Genomic DNA, 21,716 nt, shown 5'->3' with positions numbered 1-21,716 from the left:
GAAAAAACGGAACACCACCATCCGGTGGTGGTGAGCGATGGCTACGGAACCAGAGAGACAGAGAGGAAGAGAGAGAGACCAAGGAGAGGGAGAGAGATGGCGGAGGTTGGTGAGTGGCGGCGGGTCGCGGCGGTGGTGACGTCGATGGCGGATGAAGAAAATTGTGACCCCCCCCCCCCGCTGCGGCACCGCTGGAAGTGGTGGCGGCAGAAATCGGCAGCTCCGGTAGTGGTGATCGGGTAAATCTTCAACAACATCCTCTGTTTCTAATTTCTTTTCTTTCGGATCACATCTTTACGACAGTGGTGATCGAGTCCTTTGTCCTCAGATCAGTTCCAGACGCAAACACGGTCGAGCCACCATGTTTTCGGACTAATTTACGGCTAAAATTGGATCAAATATCAGCTCGTTTTTCTGCCGAGAAGGGTTTGTTTTGATCAGTTGTTGTTGCGGGTTGTTTGAGATAAGTGAAAAAAGAATTGTTTCAAATCAAATTTTGATCTGTTTCGCTGTACCGTGTGTGCACTTCGGACATTTATCATTGAATTCGAACTGATTTCACAAACACAATCGGACCAAGAACTGAGTACTTTGTTTGAAACATATTACTGATAGAAATCGATGTGTGTGGCTGGGTTGAATTGATAGTTGCAGCTGGTTATAATGAAAGGAAATAGATTTTTATGAGTTGAAGTGTGGTAAAAAAAATATAATAGAAGCCAGATAAGGTTTCTTGGAAGTCGGAGGCACTGGATGACCGGCAGCCGGCGATGGTGGAGGGTGGAGGAGGGTGATGGTGGGTGGAGGTTGAAGATGAAGTGTGGTGGTGGGGTTTTATAAATAAAAATGAAGAAGGTGCCCGGATAGTCCCTATGGTTTGGCCTTTTAAGGAAAGGGCATTTTGGTCATTTCAACACCCACTTAACTGAGAAAAGTAACTGAAGTTAGACCCAGGGACTATCCGAGAACAAAAATAAAAAACTTGGGGACTATTCAAGTAGTTTTAGAAAGTTAGGGACTATAGGTGAAAAAAGGTGAAACCACAGGGACTATCCGGGCATTTTTCTCTACATATTATTTTAAAAGTATAATGCAACAAAAAAGTTAACCTACTGCTTCTAGCTACGCATTATGTTTCAAGTTCCAAACTGGAGAGTGTCATACCATTAAACAATTAAAACTGTACCGTTTGATCTAAAATCGGCCTACTTGCTTTGGCTTGGGCAGTTCCATTGGTTTATAAGTATTAACTCAATGGCTTAGGTTGTTTGATTGGTTTCAATGGTTTATAAGCCACTTTTTAACACTTCCATCCATTAAATATCTATTTTCAACTTCAGTACAAGTTTTAAGCTATTTTCACAGTAGTACTCATTCCATTTTTTTCATCTTATTTAGAATTTTATAAAAATAATACAACACAATACTGTATAATAGTGAATATAATAGCTTTGATACTTCATTACTTGACAAAAAATGTTGCGTTTTGATTTTCAGGAGTTGCTATGTTAGTAGTTACATACATGATACCTACATTAACGATCCATCTCTTCATACCCAACTACTAATAATTCAGTTACAAAAAGTACAATATTTAACTATTTTTTTATAAAACAATTTAGAATGTAATAAACATATGGATACATTTTTACACCTCTTTGTTTTCTCATAAAAATGGTTATTTTCAACTGAGTTTTATGGCTAACTTATAATTTATCTTTGTTCACGACAATTCTTCCTCCACTCCCATGGTTTTTCAGGATTTGCTGAAGCCCACAACCCAATTCTCTTATCTCTAGCATCTTTTTCCCACTGTTGTTACAAACAGGTTAGCCGTTTTTATATTGCTCGATCAAATAACAGAAAACGAAGAGGTTATATTACCTTTTCTAGCTCCGGTCGTTTGCCATTAGCTCCATAGTGCCACACAAGTCCTTTCTTCAACATCCGTTCCTGTTCGATATTCATAAAAAATTGACTTCACATTTCATGTTTGCAACCGTATTTTGTTTCCTAGGGGTGAGAGCCTCTTACCCGACACGATGGGATAGTGTTTATTGTTTAGCCTAAATGGATCGGGGTGAGTCAGGTTGAGCCCACGAACATCTTTAGCTAAATGGGTTGGCTTCAGTATAGCCAGGTTCACGGGCTAACCTTTACATTTTTATATTTGAAAACATGTGTTTAGTGTCATAACTTAAGTTGGTTGGGTATTTTCTACCGTATTTAAATGTTGAAAAACTGAGCGAATTTGTAATTTTAGATTATTAATATGCAAATAAAATAAAATAAAATAAGTTCAAGTTAAACAGCTTGTTTCATGTCAACCTGTGAACATGCGAGTCTTGTTCGGGTTTTATATCTGACATGAGTTTTGGGTTCGTGTAGTGCCCCTAATGTCTCTTGAAAAGTCAAATAAGTAAAACAAAAATTAGCCTAAAAACGAAACGCTCAAAGCGTATTGTTAATACCATATAACCTCTTATATCATTTTATTAAATAGAAGCTTAATAAAATAATTGAATATTTTTAATTAAATTTGAGATCTACCTGGACAAAGACACCATTGCAATAGATATCACCAACACAACGGCCATAACGGTCTTCATCAAAGATCAAAACTTTCAAAGACTTCTCCACAACCAATCTAATCAGTTCCTCTTTCGCCTCTTTCCCATAAGGCATTGAGCTTTCTGGTGTATCTATTCTCCTGTTCCAGTTTTAGCGACCGTTATTCATCACAAAAAAATAAATAAATAGATAAAACTTTTGATCATTACCAAGCATCTTACCGTAGTCTAATTCGATATTTCCGGGCTAGAATCTCCTCATTATGTATATTTACTTATTTAGCATCCTGCATTATTTAACATTCATAATTGTATATTTAGCATCATGCATTATTTAGCATTCATAATTATGAAAGTTAGATGATGTTGGTGGCAACAGAATGGTGGATTACCGATAGCCCGCATCAGTAATTCGCTTATGGAGTGCATCTGCCTTCGTGTAGTTCCTTTGAGCCCGTGCTTTGGCCCGTTCGACTGCTGCCACTTGTACGGCTTGTGGAACACACGCTGCTTCTCTGGGAGTTAAGGTACTAACGTAAACTGTCACTGTCACTGTATCCCCGTCTGCTACCGCCTTTTCATCCACCTTTGTTTACTCAAGTTGATTTCACATCATGTTTATAACAAAATATGTAAAAATGGTATAAGAAATTGAAGATTTGACTTGGAAATTCTTACAGGAGGTGTGTTTAATTCATACTTGGCTCCATTGGCAACTGGTGGAGCTGGGCCTGTGGTGACTTTAACCGTAGATTGAGATAGCGGGAGACCGTAAAATGATAACAACCGATAACCGTAGTGTTGAACCAAGTAACCGAGATTCAAGTTTTGCTATTAAAACATTTTCATGACAAAATTTAGATCTAATGTGATCCAAAATTCTGCAAAACAGAGTAACTTGCAAATGAAATCGAAAAAACAAACAGAGGAAACCAAAATGATGCTACTGAACACTGTGCAAAGAGACTAAAAAATCAACAAATAAATTACTTAAACACCCCCCCCCCCCCCTCCCAAAAAAAAAAAACTTGAAATCAATTGGAGTACCTTTGTTCGATCTGACGGTTGGGAGTCGGTGGTGTCCTTGTGGAACTCGATTGCAACAGAAGCGAGAAATGGGGCTATGATAATGGAAAAGAAATTGGCAATGATTATCTGGTTATCTCATTTCTAAACATTCAGAATCACATAGATGAAAAGAAAAATTCAACCTAATATCAATTTGAATATACGAAAAGCAGATCATTAAATCTAAACAGGTGAGATGAGATGAAACCTGTTATTTGCGCACGAATTCACGGAGGGCATTCTTCCAATCGGCGTTACCGGCTACGAACTTGATAAATCCAACGGAAGATTCAAAGCCCTCTTCAATAGTACTTGTAGCTTCTCTCTAGAAGGTATGTAAACCGACGATTGCAGGGTGAAATAGTGGTAGTTGGTGAATAAGGATTGATAGAACGAATTTGGCAATAGTGGGTGGTGGAGGGTTTATATAATGGGTGGCCTATGGTCGTTGAGAGGACAAATCGGAAAACGTGGGTGGGGGAGAAGTGGAGAACGTGAGACACCAGGGTGGGAGAGAACTATATCTTAACCACCATAGAAGTGGAGAACATGGGCAAAATAATGTGGGGCAAAACCACCAGCTTAGAAACTGCCTGAACTGCTATCAGAGCAGTTTTTTTGAGTTTAAAGGGCTAAGATTTAATTTCAGCATGATCCGACGTGGAGATGGATTTCAAAGGTAACTTCCACTTAATGGTTCCATATATATATATATATATATAATGTCTCTACTTTAGTGATGAATTATGGGATCTACAAGTCCATAGTGGATGTCATAGTTTGACTCTAAAGATTATATATTTTCTTCATTGTAAAGAACTAAAGATTGTACATTTTTTTTAATGATTTAATCTCATATATAAGTTAAAAAAGAGTGTTATGCATGGTAATTTTTTAATCACACAAGGTTATTTTGTTTATGAAAATATTTGTTTTGCAAAAAAAAAAAAAAAAAAAAAAAATCATAACCTTATTTTATATATCTACAAATTTTATGAAGGGGAATAGTACCAGATAGCTGCCTAACATTTCCTCATTGGTCCAACCAAATTCCGATTTTGTTTCGTTTAAATTTACAGTTTTACTATTGGTTTTGTTTTTTCCTTCTCCTAGCCAAATTACATTTTTGCCCTCAGCTCAAATTTATAGTTTTGCCATTGTTTTTCCTGTCAAATTACGATTTTGCCCCCAACGTAAATATCGTTTTAGTGTTTTTTTCTGACAAAACTGTTGTAGTGTTTTGTGTTAATTGTTTGGCTCGATGTAATTTTTATTCGTGCCAAGCAGTAGTTTTTTCCATCGTTTTCGTTTTTTAAGCGAAAATATGGTAGTACTTTGTTTTAATTAGTTGACTTGATATAATTTATTTTGAGATCGTGGTGTTATGACTAGAAACTAGTACTCTAGTAGTTAACATTCCTCGGTTAAAATTATTTTCATTTCAAAATATCATGATGGCTCTGAAACGAATAAAAATCTAAAATAAAAACAAGAATATAAAAACACAAAAATCAACATCCTCAATCATCATCCATCGTTTTCGCTGTCTTCCACTATTACTACACTGTTTTTTGTAAGAAGCACCGAAACCGTTGCAAGTTTAACAGTAATATATATTTTTTTTTTGAACGGCCAACGAATCCTCCAAATGGGCTACTGGCGAAATTCACCACATCGGGATACACTCGCCTTCCGAACCGGGGAAAACCCCCACCTAGGGCCGAAGCCCGTGAACACTCGCCCGAAGGCACGACAGTGCGGTGAGGTAAAACCCGCTCAGTTCAAGGATCGAACTAGCGATCGCCGCCTACTCGCCTAGTCTCCCATCATCACCAGGTGCCGCAGAAACTAAATGCTAGGGGCAGGAATTGAACTTGAGTCACTTGGAACACAAGGTCTCTCCCTTACCACTCCACCACTAGCTCATTGGCTTAACAGTAATATATTACACCACGTTTCCGTTATACAACTCACTTTACATTTTATTTAAAAAAAAATCATATAGATTTAAATATTTAATTGTAATATTAAACAAGATTTTAACTATAATATGCAAATTTCACATGTAAAAATCCCGACTAGATGTCGATTAATTTCAATTAAATCTAATTAGCGATTTCTACAACCATGAATCCATCTAACATTTGTGAATCGTCAAAAATGCTTTGGAGTGTACAAATATGTCTCATTTTACACTTTTACGTAAAAAAATATTTTCAAACAGATTACTCAATAACAACGCATACTCAAGGAAAAAAAGGTACAAAGTGGACACGATATTTTACTTTTGAAGGGATATGTCGATAAGCGAAAATAACACCGATATAACTTTTTGTTTACGTATTTTATGACTATGAAGGTAAAACCTCGTCTCTCACATTATTAACATATAAATTTTTACAAGAAAAGTCTTTTAAAGTAGAAGGGATACGTCATACACTAAAGTTAGTATAGAAGTGACGTAATCACTACTTTTCAACTGAGGGTCGTAATAGAAACCGACAACAACTTGCAGGGTATATGTTAAAGAACAATCAGAAATTGACCCAGAGAAAACTTGAACCAACGATTAACGATTCTTATTGAATTGTGAAAGTACAGAAAGAAATACAAGAATTGAATACAATGAACTACTTACAAACTAACACAAACCCCCTATTTATACTAAGATCCCAAAATTCTGTTACAACAAACTGTTGTAAGAACTTTGCACAAACACCCCCTGAACTTACAAGAAAGTAAGTATCAGTCCTTGTATCCCAACCACTGCTCTTCCTTAACAACTGATCTTTAATCACTGATTCTCTATCCACTGTTTACTACAACAGCAATTGTTAACTATCAGTAGTCCACTATCATTTGTTTACTACCATCAGTACTTTAATCACTAGCAGTGCTTACAAGGTTTCCATCAGCTGTTTGACTTAGGACCAAACAGTGGTTTGCTTTTATTCACTTTAAACTCATCAGTGATTGTAGGTAAACTAAAATGTTACTTTTTCTCAACAGTATATATCATAAGAAAATGACGTTGTTGGATAACCCTTACGTTAAAAAGTTTACAAATCCTGTTTATATAACATTCTTAACACTCATTACATAACAAATGATTATATAACTAAATACATTATAAGATATAATAATCAGTATTTAATTATTGTAACAATTTTCTTGAAATATAACCGTATCTTCTCCATACTTATATAGATGCATATGCATGCAACTGTGATGTATGAAGTGTAAACAAAGAATCTTTGTGGGACTACTATTTTCTTTATTGTCTCCTTTTTATTGTATAAAAAGCAAATCAAAACACCAAAATAAAAAAAACCAAACAGAGATCCAAAGTCTTTACACAAAAAAGATAAACAGACAAAAGAGAAAGTGTAGGAAAGAGAGAGAGAATCAAAATAAAAAAAAATAATAAAATAAAAAATAAAGTGAATTTCAAGATTGTCCTTTATCTTTATACTCATTTTCAGACACTGTCCTTTATGTTCAAAATTGACGAGTTTTGTCCTTTATTTTTCATATCATACACGTTTTGTCCTTTATGCCTAACCCAGTTAGTTTTTTCAGTTAAATTTAGTCATGTGCTTTGCACATGAGGGCATTTTTATCAATTCAAAGTTTGTAGAAGCTTTAAGCTGTAAATATGCCGTTGAACTTACCTTTGAATTGACAAAAATGCCCTCATGTGCAAAGTATATGACCAAATTTAATTGAAAAAAACTAACTGTGTTAGACCTAAAGGACAAAACGTGTATGATATAAAAACATAAAGGACAAAACTCGTCAATTTTGAACATAAAGGAGAGCGCCTGAAAATAGGTATAAAGATAAAGGACAATCCTTGAAATTTACTCTAAAAAATATATTAAAAAAATGGCATCAAAAGGCTTTCAGGAGAAGATAAAGAGAGGAAGAGATCAATGCAGATGGTCTGAAATGCAAAGTCTTGAACTTTGTGAAAACCCAAATATACCCTTGGGATCACTAACTGAAGAAGATAGAGAAACTGAAAGTGATATGGAAATGGAAGGAGAAAAGAGTAAATGTGCAGAGAAAGATAAAGAGGCTTCAGTTGGGTTTGGAGAGTTGTTTAGATTTGCAGATGGATTGGATTATGTGTTGATGGGAATTGGTACAATTGGTGCATTTGTTCATGGGTGTTCTTTGCCAATCTTTTTGAGATTCTTTGCTGATCTTGTTAATTCATTTGGGTCCAATTCACATAATGTTGATAGAATGAGTGATGAAGTGTTGAGGGTAACAATCTTTTTCTGTAAATTCATCTTTTTTTGTCATAAAAATTTGATCTTTTTTCTGTAAATTCATCTTTTTTTGTCATAAAAATTTGATCTTTTTTCTGTAAATTCATCTTTTTTTGTCATAAAAATTTGATCTTTTTTATTTTCATGTTGGATTTTTGTAGTATGCATGAAGGGAAACTTTCCTTTTATTTTGTTTCTCCAAATCCAGATTTTTAAATAATTTTGATCTTTTTTTTTTTTTTTTTCATATTATTGTTTTTCTTGTTGGGTTTTGCAGTTTTTTTTTCATATTATTGTTTTTCTTGTTGGGTTTTGCAATATGCATATTGCATAAAGAGTAATAAGTATTGAGGGTAGCAATCTTTTTCTCCAAATTCAACTTTTTTGTCATAAAAATGTTATCTTTTTTTTTTTTTAATTTAATTTCAAATTCTTTTTTTTTTTTCATGTTGGGATTTGCAGTATGCATGAAGGGCAACTTTCTTTTTATTTTATTTTTCCAAATCCAGCATTTTTAATATAAAATTTGAGTATTTTTTATTCCAAATTCTTGCATTTTCTTGCTGGGCTTTGCAATATGCAAAAAAATTAACATTCTTTATATCAAAATTCAATGTCATTCCACATAAAAAAAATGATCTTTTTTATTCCTTTTCAAATTCTTGATTTTTTCTTGTTGGGTTTTGCAATATACATAAAAATTAACATTTTTTATCAAAAAAAAAAAAAAAAAAAAAAAAAACAATGTCATTCAACATAATTTTTTTTTAATCCACCTCAAATTCTTGATCTTTCTTGTAAAATCTTGCAGTATGCAATTTACTTTATTATAGTTGGAGCTGCAATATGGGCATCTTCATGGGCAGGTATTTGTAATATGTGCTCAACTTTTTCATCTTTTAGCAACATGTTTTTCATCAAATATTCTTGAAAATGACTGTAATTTGACACATAAGTATATCTATTTTCAGAAATATCATGTTGGATGTGGACAGGAGAGAGACAATCAACAAAAATGAGGATCAAATATCTTGAAGCAGCATTGAGTCAAGACATTCAGTTCTTTGACACTGAAATCAGAACTTCAGATGTTGTATTTGCTATCAACACTGATGCTGTTATTGTTCAAGATGCCATTAGTGAAAAGGTATAAAATAATCAAGTTTTGTTGTGGGATTATGCTAGGGGCGTGAATTTCTGACACGACACGAACCTGACACGAAATTCGTAGGTTTGGGTTTAGTCTAAACGGGTTCGGGTCAGTTTCAGGTTGAACCCGCAACCCGTTTATCTAAACGGGTCGGATTGGCGAGTTGACCCGTTTAACCCATTTATATTATATTATATTTTTTTTACAATATGTGTTACGTTGTAAATTAAATTAAGTGTGGAGTGAATTTCAAGGATTGTCCTTTATTTTTATACCCATTTTCAGGCGCTGTCCTTTATGTTCAAAATTGACGAGTTTTGTCCTTTATGTTTTCACATCATACACGTTTTGTCCTTTAGGCCTAACACAGTTAGTTTTTTCAGTTAAATTTAGTCATGTGCTTTGCACGTGAGAGCATTCTTGTCAATTCAAAGGTAAGTTCAACGGCAGATTTTACAGCTCAAAGCTTCTGCAACCTTTGAATTGACAAAAATGCCCTCATGTTCAAAGCATATAACCAAATTTAACTGAAAAAACTAACTGGATTAGGCCTAAAGGACAAAACGTGTATGATTTGAAAACATAAAGGACAAAACTCATCAATTTTGAACATAAAGGACAACGCCTGAAAATGGGTATAACAATAAAGGACAATCCTTGAAGAGAAATTGACATATAATTTTATAACTTAAATGTAATTGTATCATATACGTTTGTGTTTTTTTAGTAAATTTTCATTTGCGAAAAAATTATAAAAAAAAATCGGGTCGTGTCGTGTTCGCGTCAACCCGTGAATATTCGGGTTCGTGTAAAATTTTTGGGTGTGGGTCAGGTTGAACAGCTAACCCACGAATACGACCCGTTTAGCACCTCTAGATTATGCACAAATACTTACACTTTTATTCTAATAATGTGTATGTGTGGCAGCTAGGAAACTTTATACACTATTTGGCAACATTTGTGTCTGGATTTGTGGTGGGATTCACAGCAGTTTGGCAATTAGCACTTGTGACACTTGCTGTGGTGCCTTTGATTGCTATAATTGGAGCTATTCATATGACAACATTGGCGAAATTGTCGTCGAAAAGCCAAGAAGCTCTTTCAGAAGCTGGAAACATTGTTGAGCAGGTGACTTTCATCTAACTTCCCTTTAATAAAAAAAAAACAAAAAATGGTTTCAAGATATTGGCAATTTTCCTCTGTTTTTTTATGAGATGAAATCAATCTTTAATTTGATTTATCAACTGGGGACTGGGCATATCCATGAATTTTAGCTATATATTTATACATATATATATATATATATATATATATACATAGGGGAAGGTTAACATACATTACGGCTTAACGTACATCACGTACGACAGGTAATTACGCACGTTCATTTTAAAATCACGCAAGTTATAACTCAAAAATCCAAAATCACGCATGTTGAAACACAATAATCACGCATATTGAAAACATTAATCACGCATGTTATAGAACAAATCACACACGTTGTTGTACGTGAAGTACGTTAAGCCGTAATGTACGATATACTTTTTCTATATACATATATATATATATAGGACCAGCCGACCAGGATCGAAGAGAACCACCCCAAGTTACGAGAACTTGAGAACTCCTTGCAAAAAAGTTTTTTTTTTTAGTTTTTTCGCCAATTTTTTTTTTAAATCATGTAACCGTTTCAAAATAACAACAACAACAACAACAATAATAATAATAATAAATAGCCTAGCGTTCATTTACGGTAGGTTTTTGATCGCTACTACTGTAATTTTTTTTTTACAAAAACATATGAGGTTACCCTTTTTGGCGGGTTACACTTATGTAAATTGTTGTTACACTAATGTAAATTTTCGTATACGACTTGTTTTTTTTTTTTTTTTTTTTGAAGAAATTACATAATTTTAATTTTTTTGGCTAAACCCTTAACTAATGGCATCTTGCATCTGAGCTAAATATGAAAAAAAAAAATCAATCTTTTTAATGGTTTTCCTTCTAATTATTGCTGAATTTGAATCAAAAGGAAAATCAGTCTTTCCATGTGAGTATTGTGTTACTTGAATTCAGTGGCGAAGCTTGAAAATTTCCACCGGGGGTTGGAAGTCACCGGACCTAAAAGTATATACCTAATTTTTTTTTATAAAACCGGGGGTCGAAAACGTGTATACCTAAAAAAATTTATACAAAACGTACATACATAACACCACTGAGCGAAAAGTCCCCCCCCCCCCCCCCCCCCCGGCCCCTTCATAGCTTTGCCCCTGCTTGAATTTAAGCTGAAATCAAGATACTGCTATTCATAAATCAAAGAGTTCACTTTTGCTATTTGTGTATTTTCTTTATCCGTCGAAAATGCAGACAATAGCGCAAATTCGGACCGTTGTGGCATATGTTGGTGAATCTAGAGCGTTACAAGCGTACTCGGAAGCGTTAAAGATCGCGCAAAAGCTTGGATACAAAAGCGGATTTGCAAAAGGATTAGGATTAGGATCAACTTATTTCACTGTCTTTTGTTGTTATGCACTTCTTTTATGGTATGGAGGATATCTTGTTAGAAACCATTACACCAATGGAGGACTTGCAATTTCTACAATGTTTTCGGTCATGATTGGTGGACTGTAAGTACTCTTTCTCTCTCTAAACCATATTTTTCTAAAAGAGTTAACTGTCATTTCCGTCACGTGGTTTGTCCAATTATGCCAGTTCCAGTCCCAGAACAAATTTCAAATTTGTGCCATTTACGTCCCTCACATTCTTGAAACTCGCAAGTCCCGTCTAAAAGCTTAACGTCTGTTAAAGCCTGCCGTTTAATGAAGGGTAAAAACGTCATTTTCAAATTTGTGCCATTTACGTCCCTCACATTCTTGAAACACGCAAGTCCCGTCTAAAAGCTTAACGTCTGTTAAAGCCTGCCGTTTAATGAAGGGTAAAAACGTCATTTTTATTTTTTTTTGTTTTTTGACTTAAACTCTACTAAAATCTCACCCCTTCACTAAAAAGGGTGAGATTTTAATAGGGTTTAAAAAAAGGAAAATAAAAGAAAATTGGAAAATGACGGTTTTACCCTTCATGGACAACAGGTTTTAACAAACGTTAGTTTTTTGGACGAAACTTGCATGTTTCAAGAATGTCAGGGATGGAAATGGTACGTATTTGAAATTTGGTCAGGACTGGCATAATTGGATAAACCACATGGACAAAAATGACAGTTAACTATATTTTTTAAAAAATAAATCTTGATATGTTCTAACGATCAAATTTTCAAATTCGACAGTGCGTTAGGCCAATCGGCTCCAAGTATGTCTGCATTCGCAAAAGCACGAGTAGCCGCAGCTAAAATCTTTAAGATCATTGATCACAGACCAAATGTTGACAGAAACTGTGAACCGGGTTTGGAGTTGGAACCCGTTTCGGGTCAACTAGAGTTGAAAAATGTTGACTTTTCATACCCCTCAAGACCAGATGTTAAAATTTTAAACAACTTCACTTTAAGTGTTCCTGCTGGGAAAACTATTGCTTTGGTTGGAAGCAGTGGTTCCGGAAAATCCACCGTTGTGTCCCTCATCGAAAGGTTCTATGATCCTACATCGGGTAACGACAATGTACAACTTTACATGCACACTGTACAAGTGTACAACACATTGTTTGAAATGTTTTTTATGTTTAATTGTTTTCAGGACAAGTTATGCTTGATGGGCATGACATTAAAGGACTAAACTTGAAATGGTTAAGGCAACAAATCGGTCTGGTTAGCCAAGAGCCAGCGTTATTTGCAACCACCATAAAAGAAAACATACTTTTGGGTCGGCCCGATGCATCCTTGGTTGAGGTCGAGGAAGCAGCCCGTGTCGCCAATGCTCACTCGTTCATTATTAAATTACCCGATGCCTACGATACTCAGGTTAGTCAATTAGTCAAACGCTACTTACTAGATCATATTGACGATTTTGTTCAAACATTTAGCGTTCGAGCATAAGGGCATTTTGGTCATTTTAATCTTTTTTATGCCGACGTATGTTGCTCATAGTGTGAGCCACTCAGGGTAACTCTAGAGATTTACATTGGTGGTGATAGATCATCTTGTTCACATTATCGAAAGATAGGCCTTACGGTAGGGGCATTTTGGTCATTTAATCTTAAGAGCCCGACCGACCAGTGTAGTTCATGTTTTAAACATTGGTGGTGACGGATATTGATTCTTAAACGTTCAGCCAGTTAGTCAAACGCTATGTTATATTAATATTTTTAGCGTCTGGTTCCAAGGGTATTTTGGTCATTTTAAGCTTCAAGCCGGCCCATGTTGCTCATAGTGTGGGCCCATCTGGATAACTCAACTTTAAACATTGGTGGTGATTGACCTTGAGTCTTGAATGTTTAGTCAAATATTCAAATACTACACCATTTTGATAGACCTTTTAGCATCCGAGCATAAGGCCATTTCGGTCATTTGGTCTTTAAAGCGCGGCCCATGCCACTCGTAGCATCGGCCCCCTCTCAAGTTTTAAAGTTGGTGATGATTGACCTGACCCTGATTCTTGAATTGAATGGGCAATCATTTTTGTTGAATACCATAACAATTAACATATACGTACGTACTCTTGTTCACCTTATCTTTAAAGCCTGACCCGTGTAGATTATAGCGTTGGCCCGCCTGGTTAACTCAAGTTTTGATTTTGGTGGTAAAGTACATGTATGGTCCCTATGGTTTACCAAAATTTTGGATTTAGTCCCTAGGTTTCCAAAGTTACACAAATGATCCTTGTGGTTTCGACTTTGTAACACATTTAGTCCCTAACTTGGATATGCTAAAACTTTTGGATTTGTTGGGTGAAGACTAAATGCGTTACAAAGTGCAAACCACAGGGACCATCCGTGTAGTTCTGGAAAGCTAGGGACCAAATCCAAAATTTTGGTAAACCAGAGGGACCATCCGTGTACTTGACTCTAAAGTTTATAGGTTTTTGGTAAGTTTAGTATTTCATTCTAAAGATCAAATATCAATGGAAAAAATTGGTCAAATATTTTAAAGTCAAATGAAGGTGAAATATTATGAGGAGTTAATTGCCATTTTAGTCCCTGTGGTTTGGGCCATTTTGCCAGTTTAGTCCAAAGGTTTCATTTTTAACAGCAGGATCCAAAAATGTTTCATCGTTGCCATTTTGGTCCAACTGACTTAACTCCATCCATATGTGTTAAGTCTGCCAAGGGCATTTTAGTCATTTCATTTTTCTTGTATCAATGAAAAAATTAGTTTAGAAATTTGTTATGTCAGCATTGCATGTGCAGATTTATACAAGAAACAAAAACTTAACTGCAAGTCTGCAACATCATTGGATGGGAAGGACAAACAAACAAACAAATAAAAATAAATAAATAAATAAATAAATAAATAAATAAATGAATGAAGAACTAATAAATATTGGATTCCCCACATGACTGACAGATTCACAGATTTTGTTTGACTAAGAGCATGTTCTAAGGAACCCCTTTGACTGACCATATGTAAGACTAAGACAAACTGTCTGCATTCTTTTGACTTTCAGGAGTCAAACATTCTACTTTCAGTTTCATACTTGATGTGAATATGGTTTAGTTTGTGAAGAAAGCTCAATAAGTGTACCAAAAAGGTTTTTTTTTTTTTTTTTTTTTTTTTTTTTTTTTAATATCACTAGGAATTATTGTTTATGATTCAAACTTTTATGTAGGGTTGAAAACGAACCGAATGTTCAGCGAATAATTCGTGAACCGTTCAGTGGGAAGTTCGTCTGTATTTGTACATGAACAAGAAATTTTGTTCCTTTAGTTAAATGAACGAACATGAACACGCGCCCTGTTCATTCATATATGTTTGTGAATATTCGGTAACGTGTTCGTTTATGTTCGTTTGTTCGATAGTTCATTAGAGCTTTTAATTTTGACATTTTATTTAAATACTTCATAAACATTTATTTGTGTTCATTAACGTCCGTGTGTTCATGAACGTTTATTTCTGTTCGTTTGCCTTCGTTTGTGTTTGTTACCTAAAATTAACGAATGAACACGAACACACTCATTTCCTTAAGAGTCATTATCATCATACTCAGTAAATCCCACCAACAGCAAAACTAAGGTAGGGTCTGAGGAGGGTAGATGTAGACAGCCTTACCTCTACCCCGTAGGAATAGAGAGGCTGCTTCCAGTGAGACCCCCGGCTCGATATGTATGTCACTTAAGAGTAAATTACAAAAATCGTCCTTTATGTATGTCACTTATTGCAAACTGTGTCCTTTGTCTTCAATAATTACAGAAAACGTACTCAATGTTTGCAAACTCTTGCAAGTTATGTCCTTTAGCCCTAACTCAGTTAATGAACGAACACGAACAGAAAATCCCGTTCTGTAATTGTTCATGAAGAACTGAACACGTCTATTTCCTTAACAAACGAACACGAATAAGAAGGCCTTGTTTGTGTTCGTTCGGTTCCTTTGCAGGCTGCAACCTTACTTTTATGTGATAACCATATATTTAAAATGTTCCAAGTTTGAATTCAAAAGTCAAACAATCAAAAATTTGTCAAGTGTCGGGTCAGGTCGGGTCACACTTATCAAAAGGTTATGTGTAGGTTGGGGAGAGAGGATTACAATTATCAGGTGGTCAAAAGCAAAGAATAGCAATAGCAAGAGCAATGTTAAAGAACCCTGCAATCTTGCTTTTAGACGAGGCTACAAGCGCTTTAGATTCGGAGTCCGAAAAACTAGTACAAGAGGCGTTGGACCGTTTTATGATCGGGCGGACAACTTTGGTGATCGCCCACCGTCTCTCCACCATACGCAAGGCGGATCTCGTGGCGGTTTTGCAACAAGGTGGTGTTTTGGAGATCGGCACGCATGATGGTCTTATCGCCAAAGGGGAAAATGGTGTCTATGCTAAGCTTATAAAGATGCAAGAAGTTGCTAATGAAACTGCTTTGAACAATGCTAGAAAAAGCAGTGCAAGGTACTTTGGTCTAGCTGACTTTTAAAGTCAAACAAATTCACTACAAAAAAATTTCATGTGACATAAAAGATTAAAAGATGTACTAAGCCTAATATTCATACCATTTACCTAGCGGTGCAAACGAGCCGAGCCGAGGCCAAGCTCGACCAGGCTCGAGCTCGATTAACTTATGAGAGCTCGAGCTTGGACTCGGCTCGGCTCATTTATTATCTATTAATTTATATATTAAATAAAAATAATATAAATAAGGGTAAATTACACTTTTCGTCCTTTATGTTTGTACCGGATTACAACTGATAGCCTTTAACTTTAATAATTACAGTTACAATCCTTTATTTGCAAAACCTATTACAATCTACGTCTTTTAACACTAACCAGATTAAAATTTTCAATTAAGTTTATTCATTTAAGGGTATTTAGGTTTTATTTAAAATAAAAGCATGAATTGACCAGAATACCCTTAAATAAATAAACTTAACTGAAAATTTTAACCCGGTTAGTGCTAAAGGACGTAGAGTGTAAATAGGTTTTGCAAATAAAGAATTGTGACTGTAATTATTGAAGTTAAAGGCTATCCGTTGCAATCCGGTACAAACATAAAGGACGAAAAGTGTAATTTACCCTATAAATAATAGACTCGTTTAGGCTCGCGAGTTTGATAAGTGAAGCTCGGGCTCGTTACTAAACAAGCTTATTTTTAGGTTCTAGCTCGGCTTGTAAACAAGATTAAATAAGCTCGACTTGGCTCGTTTACAAGACAACTTTAAATAAGGGGTAGATGTTATTAAATATTAATTAAAACTAATATTACACTAAAGCTCGACTAGTCTGGCGAGCTTCACATGCCAAGCTCGGGCTCGATAAAGAAACATGTATCTGTTCCAATCGATGAAAATAAAACAGTTTGACCATAAAAGTCAACCCTGTAAACTTTAGACTTATACAACTTTTACTTGTTTGTAGAGCTTCTAGTGCAAGAAACTCAGTGAGTTCACCAATAATGACAAGAAACTCATCGTACGGTCGATCACCGTACTCTCGACGGTTATCCGACTTCTCAACATCAGACTTTAGCCTATCACTTGAAGTCGGATACGCGAACCACCGGCTTGAGAAGCTCCCATTCAAAGAGCAAGCAAGTTCCTTCTGGCGGCTCGCCAAAATGAACTCACCCGAATGGACCTATGCGTTAATCGGCTCAGTGGGTTCAGTAGTTTGTGGCTCACTCAGTGCATTCTTCGCATACGTTCTAAGCGCTGTTCTGAGCGTGTATTACAATCAAGATCACGAGTACATGGTTAAGGAAATCGGGAAATACTGTTATCTGTTGATCGGGGTTTCATCGGCTGCTCTTATTTTCAACACGTTGCAGCATTGTTTCTGGGATGTTGTTGGAGAAAACTTGACTAAACGGGTTCGTGAGAAGATGTTGACCGCGGTTTTGAAGAATGAGATGGCGTGGTTTGACCAAGAGGAAAATGAGAGCTCGCGCGTGGCTGCGAGGCTCAGTTTGGATGCGAATAATGTTCGGTCAGCGATTGGTGACCGGATTTCGGTCATTATGCAGAACTCTGCGCTCATGCTGGTTGCATGCACCGCGGGTTTTGTTCTACAGTGGCGGCTTGCGCTTGTTCTCGTTGCGGTTTTCCCTGTGGTGGTTGCTGCAACTGTTTTGCAGGTTCGTTTTCATGCAACTTTTCATTAACCATGCAGTTTCTTGTTCTATATAGAGTAAAATGTCATTTTCGTCCTCGAGGTTTGGTCAGTTTTGCGACTTTCGTCCAAAGGTTTTTTTTTTTACGCATCTGGATCCAAAAGGTTTGAAATCTTGCGATTTTCATACGGCTTGTTAACTCTATCCATTTTTCTCCGTTAAATTAAGTCAGGGGTATTTCCGTTTTTTTGTTAACTTAAAGGGCAATTCTGTCTAATGGATTCGGTCAGGGGTATTTTAAAGGAAAAATTACAAGTTTTGTCCTTTATCTTTATACCACTTTTCAGGCGGTGTGTTCTTTTTAACGAATGTTGACAGACGGTGTCCTTTACTAGGTATTTTGTTGCAAGTTTAGTCCTTTACACCCAACCCAGTTAAAAAACCCTGTTAATTGTTGGGTGTAAAGGACTAAACTTGCAACAAAATACCTAGTAAAGGACTAAACTTGCAACAAAATACCTAGTAAAGGACACCGCCTGTCAACAATTAACAGGGTTTTTTAACTGGGTTGGGTGTAAAGGACTAAACTTGCAACAAAATACCTAGTAAAGGACACCACCTGTCAACTTCGTTAAAAAGGACACCGCCTGAAAAGTGGTATAAAGATAAAGAACAAAACTTGTAATTTTTCCGTATTTTAAATGCTTAGTGAAAAAGACCGGATTGCTCTTTAAGTTATCAAAAAAGACAAAAATACCCCTGACTTAACGGAGAAAAATGGATGGAGTTAACGAGCCAGGATGAAAATTGCAAGGTTTCAAATCTTTTGGATCCAGATGCGAAAAACACAAACCTTTGGATGAAAATCGCAAAACTGGCCGAAACTCAGCAACGAAAATGGCATTTTACTCTTCTGTCTATTTTCTTTCGGGTTTAGTTTGATTATTGAGTTTTCATGTTTTCTTGATTTAAACAGAAAATGTTTATGCAAGGATTTTCGGGCGATTTAGAAGGCGCACACGCGAAAGCTACGCAGCTTGCTGGTGAGGCGGTATCGAATATGAGAACAGTGGCCGCGTTCAACTCGGAGTCGAAAATCGTCAACCTTTTTACGACAAGTCTGGATAAGCCGCTTCGTAGATGCTTCTGGAAAGGACAGATAGCGGGTAGCGGGTTCGGGGTGGCTCAATTTTTGCTCTATTGTTCGTATGCGCTCGGGCTTTGGTACGCGTCGTGGCTCGTAAAGCATGGGATCTCTGATTTCTCAAAGACCATTCGCGTGTTCATGGTTCTCATGGTCTCGGCCAATGGTGCGGCCGAGACACTGACTCTAGCTCCTGATTTCGTCAAGGGTGGTCGAGCGATGAGGTCTGTTTTCAACCTTCTTGACCGAAAAACGGAGATTGAGTCGGATGACCCTGACTCGACCCCGGTCCCAGACCGGCTCAGAGGAGAGATAGAACTTAAACATGTGGATTTCGCTTACCCGTCTCGTCCTGACACCCCGGTTTTCCATGACCTTTGTTTGCGTGCCCGAGCGGGAAAGACTCTGGCCCTAGTCGGGTCAAGCGGGTGCGGGAAAAGCTCGGTTATCGCACTTATACAAAGATTCTACGAGCCATCATACGGACGAGTCACGATCGATGGAAAAGATATCCGGAAATATAATCTAAAATCCCTACGTCGCCACATCGCCACGGTCCCACAAGAACCGTGTCTTTTCGCGACCACGATTTACGAAAACATAGCATACGGGCACGAGTCGGCAACCGAGGCGGAGATTATCGAAGCCGCCACTTTCGCAAACGCTCATAAGTTCATATCTTCGTTACCGGATGGATACAACACGTTTGTCGGGGAACAAGGGGTGCAGTTGTCGGGAGGGCAAAAGCAACGTGTGGCAATCGCACGTGCGTTTTTAAGGAAAGCTGAGGTCATGCTACTAGACGAGGCCACAAGTGCATTAGACGCGGAGTCCGAGAAGTGCATTCAAGAGGCGCTTGAACGTGTTTGTTCGGGGAAAACAACTATTGTTGTTGCGCATAGGTTGTCGACGATACGAAATGCTCATACCATTGCGGTTATTGATGACGGGAAAGTGGCGGAACAAGGGTCGCACTCGCAGTTGTTGAAGAACTATGCAGACGGGTGTTACGCGAAGATGATTCAGTTACAACGATTCTCACACGGACATGAAGTTGTAAACATTGCGTCGGTTGGTTCGAGTTCATCGTCACAAATCTAAGGAAAGAAGATGATTAATTTGTAATATTTTGTGTTTATTTCTTTATTTTTGGGTTGTACCTTCACTTTATGTTGGTTAGTATTAATTGTGTAGGCTTTAATGGTTACAGTGGATTATTATTATTATTATTTTTGGGATGTCCCTTCAGTATTTGGGCCATTTTGTATAAAATCTTTGATCATAAACTTCACAGATGTTTTCGACCTACATGCGAAAAATGAAATTTTCGTACTAGACTAGTCAGTCGGTTTGGCCGATTTGAAATATGTATGATCCGGTTAAGAGTTCAATTTTTACATTTTGCCTTTTTAACTGTTTGGAACTTGAAACCGGCTTTGTAAAATGAACCGGTCGTTTTAACATTTATTTTCTAATTCCTTTTTTTTTTAGAAATAAAAAGTTATGTGTATATATTATATAACATGAACAATCCTTGTCATTTAAAAAAAAAAATATCAAAAGTTATGATTTATATAAAAAAGGTTAAAAAATTTGTCTAAATCAGCCGAACCAAACCGTGACCAGCCTACCTAAACAATAACGTAATTAAGCAACAAACTCGTTCCATAACCACCAAAAAAATACCTACTTACTTGAACAGTTGAACTTGATTGCCTTTGTATAGTAGTGTATCGTATAATTTAAAATCTACATAAATAAATGGTATTAACCATAAATAAATGGTATTAACCATAAATAAATGGTATTAACGTTGTTTGAAACTATTAAAATTATATAGTTTCCATTAAGTATTTAATTTTTCTAGTCAATTGTTAGGGTGAATTCAAGATCGGTTTACAAGTAATGAGTATCCCAATAGGTAACTTTTAACCATGAAATAATAGAAGATTAGAAGGTCACAAACATGCATACTTGATGCACACAAGTATACATGCCCGGCCCAAGCCCAAGTATTTTGATGCTTGGGCTTTAGGTCTCCAACCCAATAGGGCCTCCAACTTAAAAAAATATTATACATGATATTTCGGTTGGGCTGAACTTTTATCTTTACACATAGAAAAATTATATAAAAATACAAAAAAAAAAAAAAATTAACTTCGCCAACAATAAACCTTTTAGTTTATTTTGCGGGTTCCAAGCCCAGGTAAAGGAGAGTTTTTCTCAAAAAACGTTTTTTTAGAAAAAGACCAAGTTTTTAATTTGCTTTAAACCACAAAAATGGTTGAGTCGGCCTTGCGAGTATACAATGTATCACATGAGTATTGAGTAACAAGGACACCTTATAGAGTTGAAGCCATGTAATAGGACACATTTTTGTAATTTGATATGAGACTAGGAATTAACAAAACATCTCCCATACTCATATTTTTCATAGATGGAGTTGGTGGATTGCTACAACAATTATTTTAGTAGGTTCATATGGTTCAGGTTGAGTTGATCTTCGTTATTCAAGGATTCGGACTCGATCATAATGCAAGCATATACAGAACGCTCAAGACCACCATCTAGGAGTAAAGTTAGCAATTAAATGACCAATACATGTCAATTCTCATGTGTGTAGGTGGTGAGTGTGGTGTGTCATATGGATGAGATCGGTATGATACCGGTACCGTACCGGTACCGATACCGTAAATACCGTTACCGAAATTGAGGAAATATGGATACCGATTGCCGTACCGTATTTGTAGATTCAGTACCGGTACGGTACCGGTATTTCGGTACTTTACCACATTGATACCGCTTTGGTGTCATCCATTGTTTTACCTAAAAAAATATCATGTGCAACCTATCCATTCATTACTAACTAAACTAG

At 36.3% G+C, this 21,716-nt stretch overlaps 2 protein-coding genes and 1 long non-coding RNA gene across 3 annotated transcripts; 1 reads left to right on the top strand and 2 right to left on the bottom strand.

Moving 5' to 3' along the window:
- Positions 1–1,531: 1,531 nt before the first annotated feature.
- LOC110888907 (staphylococcal-like nuclease CAN2) lies at positions 1,532–2,975 on the bottom strand. Its single transcript, XM_022136404.2, has 5 exons — positions 2,963–2,975; positions 2,793–2,844; positions 2,551–2,710; positions 1,885–1,953; positions 1,532–1,812 (listed from the first exon to the last, which is right to left on the bottom strand). Exons 1-5 carry the CDS (start codon positions 2,973–2,975, stop codon positions 1,714–1,716), a joined length of 393 nt encoding a protein of 130 aa, XP_021992096.1. The 3' UTR covers positions 1,532–1,713.
- A 188-nt stretch (positions 2,976–3,163) lies between these two features.
- On the bottom strand, positions 3,164–4,194 carry LOC118484304. Its single transcript, XR_004873265.1, has 3 exons — positions 3,847–4,194; positions 3,618–3,691; positions 3,164–3,451 (listed from the first exon to the last, which is right to left on the bottom strand). It is a non-coding gene; the product is annotated as an uncharacterized LOC118484304 (long non-coding RNA).
- A 3,154-nt stretch (positions 4,195–7,348) lies between these two features.
- LOC110891291 (ABC transporter B family member 1) lies at positions 7,349–20,089 on the top strand. Its single transcript, XM_022138987.2, has 10 exons — positions 7,349–7,907; positions 8,724–8,778; positions 8,884–9,059; positions 9,990–10,190; positions 11,427–11,686; positions 12,343–12,659; positions 12,746–12,969; positions 15,670–16,043; positions 17,007–17,721; positions 18,674–20,089. Exons 1-10 carry the CDS (start codon positions 7,524–7,526, stop codon positions 19,940–19,942), a joined length of 3,975 nt encoding a protein of 1,324 aa, XP_021994679.2. The 5' UTR covers positions 7,349–7,523; the 3' UTR covers positions 19,943–20,089.
- Positions 20,090–21,716: the final 1,627 nt, after the last annotated feature.

Source organism: Helianthus annuus, chromosome 11, assembly GCF_002127325.2.
Source record: "Helianthus annuus cultivar XRQ/B chromosome 11, HanXRQr2.0-SUNRISE, whole genome shotgun sequence".
In the NCBI taxonomy this organism is placed as follows: Eukaryota; Viridiplantae; Streptophyta; class Magnoliopsida; order Asterales; family Asteraceae; genus Helianthus; species Helianthus annuus.
This window is presented reverse-complemented; position numbering and strand designations above follow the sequence as displayed.